The sequence below is a fragment of the Amblyomma mixtum genome, chromosome 10 (genome assembly GCF_055824585.1).
Source record: "Amblyomma mixtum isolate Tamu chromosome 10, ASM5582458v1, whole genome shotgun sequence".
In the NCBI taxonomy this organism is placed as follows: Eukaryota; Metazoa; Arthropoda; class Arachnida; order Ixodida; family Ixodidae; genus Amblyomma; species Amblyomma mixtum.
In genome coordinates, this window is record NC_143021.1 from 81,359,605 (window position 1) to 81,371,302 (window position 11,698).

Consider the following 11,698-nt stretch of genomic DNA (forward strand, 5'->3'; position numbering starts at 1 on the left):
AGCAAAAGAAACTCCTCTTCTCTGTTCATACTGAACGCATACAGCCACCCCAGGGCACCGGCTGGACCTGCGAAAGCCGCTATACTGAAAGCCCTACAAATTGCAGGCCAAAACCCAACCCTAATTGTGGGCGACTTCAACGCTCAACACGTGCAATGGGGACACGCAACAATAACTAAGAAAGGCACGGCCCTAATTGATTTTATCGACGAAAGAGGGCTAACCCAATACACGGATCCCATGCAACCTACCAGGATAGGCAACAGCGTGAACAGGGACACGTGCCCAGACCTCACGATAGGCAAAAATCTCCCAGACTTAAGCTGGAGCAACACTAGACATAATCTGGGAAGTGACCATTATATCATAGCATATAAAATCACCATTGACAATCTCAAACCCCAACCCAGAAAAAACAAAATCACCGAGTGGGACAAACTTAGGACGATCCGCGACCAAAATCAGGAACTGATCACAAACCTAGAACAGTGAACACAAACCCTACTGTCGGATGTGGGAAAGGCCACTAAAGAACTAATACATGACCTAGGCGTAAATACGATTGACAGCCGACTTACAACATGTGGGAAGCAAGGCAAAGCCTAGAAAAAAGATGGCTTAAACAAAAATACAACAAAAAGCTTAGAAACAGGATACTCAAACTCACAGAGAAAATTCAACAGCACTCCGCAGAAATCGCAAGACAGCAATGGAACCATGGGCGCTATGCTGGAAGGCCCGAGTTTGGCGCTCGCCCGAGTTTCATCCGAGTTTGCGATGACGGCAGTCAGTGATCGAAGATAGTGCGGAACGTGCGCAGGCAGCGGACAATAAAATGTAGTGATAAAGCCACGTAAAGGTGATACAAGCGCACCCTGCGCGCCTGTTTCACGCTTCAAACACAATACACTGCGCCATACCAGGCCGCAGCGCCACCTGAACTTATCAGTGCCATATCAGCAATCGCGAAATCGTGACTTCTCTGCTATCTATCTGCACACTCGCCGCTAGCTGTTTGACACGCCTTTTCGGGCGCGTCAAAGGCGTGTCTTCTCTTTCAGGCTCTACCTGTCCCTCCATTTCCGAAGACGAACAGTGCGCACTAGGTACACTCTTGTATCAACCCTTTGTCTTCTCTCGAATATGTTAAAAGGCAACAGATAATGTTATGAATATTTTATTCATTTCCAAATGTATTTTAAAATCTGAATCCAATGAAGTGTTGTTGAAAAGCATATCTTTAGGCAATTAATAAAGATTTGACACTTTCTGCCGCTAGTAGCCTTAGTGAGGCCATAGCTTGCAGCGTGGTTTGCATACGAACTAGAGCGACAGCCCAACGTGCCGAAAACGAGAGAGCTCCTGCGCTGACACGCCGCCGGTAGCGCTGCCTTCGACTGGAAAGACTGGGCAACTACTACACGCTGAATCTGTCTTATTTTTCGGCCATTGTGATAATATATTTTATTGTGTCGTATATCAAAATATAACAGTCATGCATCTTCTGGATTGCATAATACACAAAAGCAAAAAACTGAACTGCACTGCACCCCCGCGTCACTGCTGCTCTCTGCAGCGACCTCAGGTGGAGTTCTCCGCTGCTCCGGCCGCTGCCGCACCCCGCTATGGCCAACCATTGCTTTTAGTACGCTCTTGGCGAATCTCAGCGGTAGAAATTGGCCGTGCGAGCGGCTGTGATGCGGCGTGAGAAAAAACTTGCTGTTTGGCTGTATTCAATGATTCATTACGTATGCCTGTTGTGTGTGACGCCTCTTCAGTGCACTGCGGATGCGAAGAGCGTGCTACCCAGCGACACAACTCATCTTATGTCATCAGACGCTGACTAAAAGCTGTGAAGGTGGTGGCGCGCGTATCTGCGTAGTATTAGTTGACGTCGCGCACTTCAAGGTTTTGCGGACTGGTTTTTTCACTAACATCGATCGCCGTTGTATACCGCAGTGACATCGCAATAATATTGTTACGGGGAAATACTATTTACATTTATTTACATGTTGAGCGGCTGAAGCGGGGCGGCGGGACGTCGGTGGTGGGTCTTGACGTGTCCAAGGGTCGCGAGAAAGAGCTTGAGTCTGCAGCGTCGGGGCGATAAGGTGGGGTCGAGTAACGGTTCCGCTGGGAGGAGTACCATCGACTACGGCAATGACGGGCGATGTGGCCTGTCGTGTTCGTCGACCAAGCGACGCCAGGCCGCGCCAACAGCCCTTGCCTCCTCCGCGCATACGCGCCGCCCGCTTCCAGGAAACAAGCGCGGGCCGGCCGCTCCCACAAAAGCAGGCATGCGTCTGTCTCCCCCGACGACATCGGATCCCCACAGCCCGTCGACTGACGCATTCCACAGCAGCGGAAGTGCTTTCTTGTACACTCGCTCTCTCTCTCTCTCTCCCTCTCCCTCTACGGTAATAAACCCGCAGTCTACACCCAGCAACTGCCTTGAGAGGTTCCTCGCATGCGGGGCTCCCCACGCCCCGAACTAACACAACCATTAACACTGGCGACGAGAAGTAGGATCTAGAACGCACGCAGTTCGAAGTGTCACCGATGGCTACTGGAGGACTACACGGCGGCATCGAGCCTTTTAACGGCAAGAATTGGTCATCATGGATACAGCGCCTCGCCTTCTACTTCGTGGCAAATGACGTCTCCAACGAAGCAAAGAAGCGCACGCTCCTCCTGACGCTATGCGGAGCTGACACCTTCGAGACTGCCTGCGCGCTGGTCGCACCGAAGACTCCTGGAGAAGTCAGCTATGAAGATCTGGTCACACTTCTCCAGAAGCACTTCGATCCCAGACCATCTGAGCTGTACAGCCGGTACGTTTTTCAGCGACGTGACCAGCTGCCGGAGGAGTCGATCAGCAGCTACGTCGCAGCCCTCAGAGGTTTGACAGCCGATTGCAACTTTGGGGTGCTAACGACAACGTCTGCAACATCGACGCCTCCGACAGAAAGCGATACAGCCGTCGTAACGAACCCCACCATGCTGCCCCAGGACGTCATGCTTCGCGACAGGTTCGTGTGCGGGATCCGCGACGAGCACCTGCAACAGAGACTGTTCGCGGAGAAAGATTTGACGTTCCAACGTGCTTTGGACCTAGCTCTGTCATCAGAAAGTGCGTCAAGGCAGCAGCGAGGACTCAAGGGAGCGACGAGCTCCGCAGAAGTGCACAAGACTTCTCAACCCACAAAGGAATGCAAGAACGCACCGCAGCAACGCGTTGCTACCGATGTGACGGCTTGCACGACGCTGCTACCTGCAAGTTCAGGACAGCTCAATGCCGCTTTTGTTCCAAGAAGGGTCACATCGAGAACGCTTGCATCACTCGGAAGAAGAAAAGCAAGGGAGACAAGTCTAACACCAGGCAAGGAACGCACAGTGTGAGCGCTCAGTCCGCGAGCAACGACACTACGCACAGCGATCCATGCTACGAGCTTCACGCAGTAAGTGGGCGAAAACCCTGCCCCAAATACCTTGTTGTCGTTGAAGTCGAGGGAAGGCACCTAACGTTCGAAGTCGACACGGGTGCATCATGTTCTCTGATCAGCGAGGCTGTTTACCCCCAAACATGGCCAACGAATGCCCCGAAGCTTTCGAGAGAACCCCTTGACCTACGCACTTGGTCGGGAGAGGAACTTGGCACCCTCGGATCAGCACAAGTTCGTGTGCGATTTAAATCAAAGGAATGTGTGCTACCCCTGCTGGTGATGAAAGGAACTGGCTGCAACTTGCTAGGACGTGACTGGTTTTCGGCGCTGCACATCTGCGGGCAGGGAATTAACCAGGTAGCTGAGCCAAGTGAAAAGCTCCGGGAGGTTCTCGCACGCCATCCTGATGTATTCAAACAAGACATCGACGGCTACGTGGGACCTTTGGTTCATTTGGACTTGGAAGAAGGCGCAAAGCCAAAGTTCTGTAAGGCACGTCCAGTACCTCTAGCCTACCAAGAGCCAATGGAGGAAGAGCTCGACCGTCTGCAAAAGCAAGGCATCCTGGAGCCGACGCAACATGCCGTGATGGCCACACCTTTAGTGTGGGTGCGCAAAAGGGACGGCACATTTCGCGTTTGCGGCGACTACAGGAGCACGGTAAACGCAGTGGTCAAGAAGACGGCGTACCCGCTACCGACAACCGCGGAGGTATTCGCAAAGTTGCGGGGTGGCACCATCTTCTCAACGCTTGACCTCTACCAGGCCTATCAACAGCTCAAGGTCGACGACGAGACAGCCGCATTGCTCACCGTCAACACCACCAAGGGATTGTTCAGGGTGAACCGGCTGCCTTTCGGAGTTTCTGCTGCTCCTGCCATCTTCCAGCGTATGATGGATGGAGACAACACTAGCAGGAATTCCAGGGGTGAGTGTTTACCTTGACGACATTATTGTCAGTGGGAAAGACACTACGGAGCATGCGCAACGTCTGGACCAAGTCCTGTCGAGGCTAAGCGAGAAAGGGTTGCGCCTCAAGCAAGAGAAATGCCGCTTCGGCATAAGCTCAGTCGAGTTCTTAGGACACAAGATTGACTCTAAGGGTGTCCACACGACCGAGGAAAAGGTCCAGGCAATCCTTCACGCGCCGAAACCGACTGACAAGACCTCTCTGCAGGCCTTCCTAGGGCTCCTAGCATTCTATGATCGGTTTTTGAAGAACAGAGCTACGGTTGCCGCAGATCTATACAAGCTCCTTGAGAAGAACAGGCCCTGGGCGTGGGAGAAAAAGCACCAGACTGCGTTCGATGCGCTTAAGAGGTTGATACGATCTTCAACAGTGCTTGCGCATTATGACGAGACAAAGCCTCTCCTTCTGTCCGTGGATGCGTCACCATATGGCGTCGGCGCAATTCTCGCTCAGAAAGATGCGTCCGGCAGAGAGGCTCCCATTGCTTTCGCGTCGCGAACTTTGGGAAGCGCGGAGAAAAACTACTCCCAGCTGGACAAGGAGGGTCTCGCGGTGGTTTATGGCGTGAGCCACTTTCACCAGTATATCGCTGGCCGGCACGTGACCGTATTAACGGATCACCAACCGCTCCTGGGCATCATGGGAGAAAAGAAACAGTTACCTCAGGTGCTCTCACCTAGGATGACCCGATGGTGTTTAAAGCTAGCCACGTACGACTACGATTTGGTGTACAGGCCTGGACGCCTGCACCAAAATGCTGACGCACTCAGCAGGCTGCCACTGCCCGCCCAGGTAGATGAACCATGCCCACCTGGAGATGTGCTCATGCTGGCTTCCACGCCAAGCTTCGAATTGTCCCCACGTCAACTCGCGGAAATGACCCAGGAAGACCCGTTACTATCCCGCGTAGTGAGAGCTGTCGCTATTGGAGAGCTGCACAGGTTGCCCAAACAGGAATTTTCGGCGTTCACTAAGCTTGGACCTGAGCTTTCGCTACAAGAAGGTTGCCTTCTTAGAGGTATCAGACTGGTCGTTCCGGCGAAAGCGAGGAAAGACGTGCTCGGCGCGGCACACTCTGGTCACAGGGGCATAGTTGCTATGAAGGCATGCGCTCGAAGCTATTTCTGGTGGCCCGGTGTCGACAAAGACATCGAGAACCTGGTCAAAAGGTGTTCGGCTTGCTGCCAGCATCAAAGAGCGCCACCCAAGGCACCCCCTCCCGATTGGAAGCGCGCGACAGCACCATGGCACACAATCCACGCTGACTTCGCGGGCCCCGTGGAAGGAAGGATGCTGCTAATTGTTGTCGACGCGTACAGCAAATGGCTCCAAGTGCACTGCATGCGAAACATACAGTCATCGACTTTGATCGAGGAACTATGAAACCTGTTCGCGACGTTCGGCCTTCCCGAAAGGCTGGTAACAGACAACGGCCCGTCCTTTGTTTCTACGGAAATGGAAAATTTCCTAAAGAACGAGGTGACGCACATTACGAGTGCGCCCTATCATCCAGCCACTAATGGGCAAGCCGAAAGAATGGTTTTCGAGACGAAGCAGGCTTTGGCCAAGGACCAGTTTGGAACATTCGCGTGCAGACTGGCTCGATTTCTGCTCAAGCAGCACACAACGATTTCAGCGACGACGGGCAGAACGCCAGCCGCACTCATGTTCGGTCGCGAGCTCACAACGGCACTCACACGCATTCAGCCACGACCTGCTGAGGAAGCGACCTCTGACCACAGCGTGGCTAATTCGCCGAGAGGAGTGCACGTAGGACAACCGGTCTTTATCCGCAACTTCACAGGAAGCCCTGCTTGGATTGAAGGAACCGTATTAAAGAGGCTCGGACATCGATCTTGGCTAATCAAGTCTAAAAACGGAACGGTTCGTCGGCACCTGGATCACATTAAGCCAGGTGCGGCAGCCTACCCGACGGATGATCCGCCGCCAGACCATCGGACGAACGGACCAGCAGCAAGCGAACAATACACTGTGCCGGCTCCGTACGTGATTCCGCTGCCAGCGGAAACTTCGCCTGTGTTCGATCGGCCTACAGCGCCCCCCTCCGAACATGGAGAACAGGCGGCCAGTCTGGACGACCGTGCGACGCAACCTTGCGGAGACCAACCCAACGGGTCCACGCAACAGCAAGCGCTTCGACCCCAGCGTGAACGGCGCCCGCCCGACCGATACGGTGACCACAACTAAGGAGGAAGGGATGTCGTGTTCGTCGACCAAGCGACGCCAGGCCGCGCCAACAGCCCTTGCCTCCTCCGCGCATACTCGCCGCCCGCTTCCAGGAAACAAGCGCGGGCCGGCCGCTCCCACAAAAGCAGGCATGCGTCTGTCTCCCCCGACGACATCGGATCCCCACAGCCCGTCGACTGACGCATTCCACAGCAGCGGAAGTGCTTTCTTGTACACTCGCTCTCTCTCTCTCTCTCCCTCTCCCTCTACGGTAATAAACCCGCAGTCTACACCCAGCAACTGCCTTGAGAGGTTCCTCGCATGCGGGGCTCCCCACGCCCCGAACTAACACAACCATTAACACGCCGACACGGGAACAGTTGAAACAGATAGGCCTGTCGTCGGGCGTACGCCACTCGGAGGGGTTGCGCGGCCGAGGAGCGGCGTAAACAGGCCGGACAGGGTATAAAGGAGGGACTTCGGGCACTTGGGAGGGATGAAGAGCGGCGACAGAGGACAAACCCAAGTTAGCAATTTCCTGGCGGACGATGGCTTGAATAAGTGGAAGGGGCAGGGGCTGGTTGGCTGCAGGTGTTGCTAAGGAGGCCGGAGCAATGGCTTCAAGCTCACGGCGTACGATACGGGTCACGTTCTCTGGTGAGGTCGGCTGGTTCCGTGGACAAAGATCTTGGCAGGACGAAGACGCAGCCGTGTTGGGCAGGCGTGCGATATGCTGGGTGATCCGTCGGCTTTTGGCGTCCTCGAAGCGGCGGCATTCTTTTACGATGTCTGCAATCTTGTCGCAGTTCTTATAAACGAGCAGATGTAAGGCATCGTCTGCCATGCCCTTCAGCACATGTCCGACTTTGTCAGCCTCGCTCATCTCCTTATCGACCGTGTAGCACAAAGCATCCTGAATATAGGACACGTAGGACTCCGTGGATGACTGGGCGCGACTGGCAAGATCTCTTTTAGCAGCAAGCTGCCGGCCGAGTGGTTTGCCGAAAAGGTCAATAAGTTTCTGCTTACAGTCATCCCAACTGGTTAAGCTCTCTTCGTTACTGTCGTACCACTTCAGCGCCGTGCCCTTAAGGTAAAAAACCACGTTCGCAAGCATGAAAGTTTGGTCCCACCGGTTGTTAGCGCTGCACCGTTAATTCTTGCGAAGCCAGGTCTCAACGTCAGCGTCGTCGTCCCCAGAGAACGGTCCAGGATCCCGAGGGTGAGTGAGGACCACCGAGGACACTGATGCTGCCGAATCTGGAGGAGCGGCTTCCGTCATTGTAAGCCGTGGAAGGTAGCGGCGGCGTGAAAGGTACGTCGGGGGTGGAAGGTAGCACCCGCTGCGTAGTTCCGTCTTGCCGCACCTCCACCAAGATGTTACGGGGAAATACTATTTACATTTATTTACAAGCGGTAGGTGAATAGTTCCTAGTGGCGAGCATCAGGAAGCACCAACGCCAGCAGGAAGCACCAACAACCTCTTCTTCTTCGTGCGACCCTTTCACGCGGGAGGCCACTTCGACTTCCACTTCCTCTTCGTCGTAGCAATATCGTTCGGGCAGATGTGGGATCCTGTTTGTAATGATGGAATCGGACTTATAACATAGAAAGGTGTCACGGTTGTGAAGTACGCAGTGCTTGCGTGCTGGAAACTACAAACTCTTTATTGCACTGGGTCTAGAGCAGCGACTCTTTGTCGATCCCGGATGTGTTTGACACATTGATGCTGAGCTTTATCACCGATGATAGGACGGCCAAGCCAAACACCTGTGATGCGATGTTGTTGGAGTAGGGCGTGCTCCAAGCACCGTTTCGTCGTCGTGCTCCGTGTTTGACGCCTTGCAAGCAGGTGTGACGCGCCGTCAGCGTTGTGCTGTGTCTTACGTGGTTGCAACAGGCTATAGCGTTGTGCAATCTTGGAATGCGAGCGAAGAAATCGGCGGCTGTTGCCACGTTGCTTGTCCTTCGCAGAGGTGCTTAGATTAATCAGCGATGACGTCCGTTTTGCCGGTTATACGGTCAACATCGATGGTCAACATCGTCGATGTCTGTCAGCAATCAGCACAGCCGCGCAGCATACCTGTAGCCGGCAGGGATGTTGGGAGTGGCCCACCCATAGCGCGTACGCCTATAATTTATGTACGGCACGCCGGGGGCGTGACTAATGCTTTTGATTGACAGGTGACCTCGTAGCTAAACTTGTGAACGGTGAAGTGCCCCGAATTCATCTCGGGGCTGTCATGGCGGCAACAGCAGCAGCCTGGGTCATGGCTTCCTCTGACGGCAAATGTCAGTAGGGCCGGCTGGACACGTTTACTGCCATGGCCGACGACGAATTCCAGCGACATTTTCGCCTCTCCAAAACATCGGTACGATGGTTGTGTAAAGAGTTAGGCGACGACCAACGCTTGCCAGAGTGCGTACCGGGACTCATTCGCTTTCGGTCGAAGAGGAAGTCCTCTGCGCCCTCCGGTTCTTCGCGACCGGGAGCTTCCAGGGGAGCGTCGGCGCAGACCACTTTATTGAACGCCACCAAAGCACTGTGAGCCGCTGTGTTAGGGACGTCTCCGACGCGCTTATCGACGCGGCTGTGCAGAAGCGGTGGCTCGCTTTCCCCACGAGTGCGGCCGAGCGTGCGTATGTTAAGGAGCGTTTCGTTCTGCGTGGCGGCATCACAGAGAACAAGGTGAATGCGTCTACCAGCTGGCAATGAACAGAGAACAGTGAGTTGTGATTGACCGACTCTCAAATCTTGTGCACAAGTTTTATACAAAACTCCCATGACATGCCTGATATTGAGTGCTGCAATGGGACTGCTTAGGTGTTCGACTGGCTGGTCGAGGGCTGTGGATCCTGCAAAGCTTTGTCAAAAGAAGAGCATAAGCTGCATGAAGAAAAGCAAATCTACCAATCTGTTTAAAGTGTATTAAAGCGCTACATTTGATCATAAGTTTCTGTTGAGTGCAAGCTGTGCAGCGATGCGTTAATTGCTTTCTCATCCCTATATATGCCATTTTGTAGGCGAGTGAAAATGGAAGAATTTATGCTCTCTATGCACTGTGCCTGCATTGTGAACTTACACATATGTAACAATTGCGTGGCCACACTTCAGCTGAAGCCTGCGTGATGGGAAGCGTTCTTGTTTCAGGAAATACAACAATGACAGAAATGGCTAGGACAAGTGGCAACAGCCAATCATTAATATGCATGCTGGTCTCACCATGCTGTCAAGCATTGCACTGCTGCCCTGACACTGGTGCTGTCACATCATAACCATCACGTCGTCCACGTCAAGCCATTTTCATTAGTTTGTAATCACGACTTAGCGTCAGTCTCATCCTTGTGGATCAACGGAATTTAGTGCAATGCCTGGCCCAAATAATGCTGTTGAACAGGATAGGGGCAAACCCAAAGAGGAGATGCAGAAAACCTCACGTGTGTGTGATGGGCACACACACCATGCCAAAGGTGCCTTACTGAACGCCATCAAGTAGAACCTCAAATATTCAGCAAGGTTTCCCAACCTTTGATACAAAGCAGCTTGTCAAGATGCATGTTGACTACGTTTTAATTTCATTCGGGCAGAACTAGTCTAGGCTGATATTCAGAAGTTGGATTTCTCTTTACTGGCTGCTTCATGAAAGTGCCTAGATGCCTGGCAAAGAAAACCACTGTTCACTCGGCAAGAACACTTCACATTAAAATTGCTGCGCACACTGTTCTGCACTCACCAGTGTAGGGTCCTTCAAGAGCAGTGAAGGCCCGCAACCCATCACACAGTCAAGGCCAACCAATACAAGCACCCTTCCCCCAATTTTGGGCAGCTTTTCACCACCCGTTTCACTGAAATTGATAACAAAACGTGTATCAGTGGACGTCATGCAGAAGCAATCCCCAGATGAAAAGTTACCCGTGCAAAATTATTACAAGACCACCACTGCTACTATTCCTGCCTATCTACCTATCCATTTACTCCAGTGTATTTAAAGGGAACAAAAGTTGCTAGAAATAAAAGTGACAGCGCGGCCTCGCGACTGTATGCTGGCAAAGTTAAGGAGCACTACGAATGAAGTGAATTTCATTGCGCACATAACGCACAATGGCAAAGGAACTGTCGTTTTTTGTTTGCAAATAACAACAGCAGTCTAACTTACGTGGTAGCGGCCTACACGACGCTCACGTCTTTCTTAGTTTGTGCGACGAGTTCTGACCAAAACCGTCGCAAACCTGCTGCATCTTTTACTGCGGGCCCCAATTCATTGAGGAGCTCTGCAACTTCTAGCCACAACCGCTCTCTTTCGCACCCCGTAAAAGATGACGATAAGTCGCTGCTCGGTCTTGCTAAACGGGGATGCTGCTCAAGGAAGTCAAGCAGCTGTAATTTCTGCCGAACGGAAGCATGCCGTCCCGACCTAGCCTTTTTCACCGGAGGTGGTGTGGAGCTGCTTTCCGTCATGCTACTACTACAGCAATTAACTGTCCACGGTGGAGGCGTGGCTGTGCTTGTAAGCATGGACTAACGCGTTTAAATTTTCACGGGCTCACTTGAGACATGTGTCGATTAACTCCTTCTGAAAGATCTTCATTACGAATCTCATCTTAAGAACTTAAGAACCCGAGGAACTCTGGCGACCTTTGCTTTTATGTCTAAGTAATGAAGTGCCTGTTTGTTGACGCCCTACGCCGCGCCGTTTACGCTATCTACCTCGTCGCCGTTGGCAGTCAGCTGATGACGGGACCGTAGCGTTGGTAGCGTTCCCTCGCGGTACAAAGCAAAATTTAATGATGCATGAATCACTCTAAAGCGCTTTAAATCCAAATCTTGCACACTATAAAATGCTTATAAAGGTGTACTAAGTGCATTATAAAATTCAACTAACCTCGGTTGTCTAATTGCACACGCAATGCACTTGGTGGAGCGACACACAAATGAAAAGTGCACCGGCGGGTGGCTCACGTGACCCGTTCTTTGTAGACCGCCCATGAAGCCGATGAGGTGGCGCCGATGTGACGATAAAGCACGGAATATATCCAGATAACCCAATGAAGTTGGAGGCGTGACGAGGGTGGGATTTTGTCTTGCTACCATTAGTTC

At 52.6% G+C, this 11,698-nt stretch overlaps 1 protein-coding gene across 1 annotated transcript; it reads left to right on the forward strand.

Annotated features, from left to right (window-relative positions):
- The first annotated feature begins 2,559 nt into the window (after positions 1-2,559).
- On the forward strand, positions 2,560-5,209 carry LOC149326277 (uncharacterized). Its single transcript, XM_089564527.1, has 3 exons — positions 2,560-3,130; positions 3,751-4,371; positions 5,148-5,209. Exons 1-3 carry the CDS (start codon positions 2,560-2,562, stop codon positions 5,207-5,209), a joined length of 1,254 nt encoding a protein of 417 aa, XP_089420653.1.
- Positions 5,210-11,698: the final 6,489 nt, after the last annotated feature.

What these genes read in the sequence shown, in the direction of transcription:
- LOC149326277 (XM_089564527.1), top strand. Translation starts at nt 2,560, where the DNA reads ATGGCTACTGGAGGACTACACGGCGGCATCGAGCCTTTTAACGGCAAG. An exon ending in CCTAGCTCTGTCATCAGAAA is followed by an intron (nt 3,131 to 3,750) that starts GTGCGTCAAGGC and finishes GCAACTTGCTAG; the next exon opens with GACGTGACTGGTTTTCGGCG. An exon ending in CACTAGCAGGAATTCCAGGG is followed by an intron (nt 4,372 to 5,147) that starts GTGAGTGTTTAC and finishes TTTGGTGTACAG; the next exon opens with GCCTGGACGCCTGCACCAAA.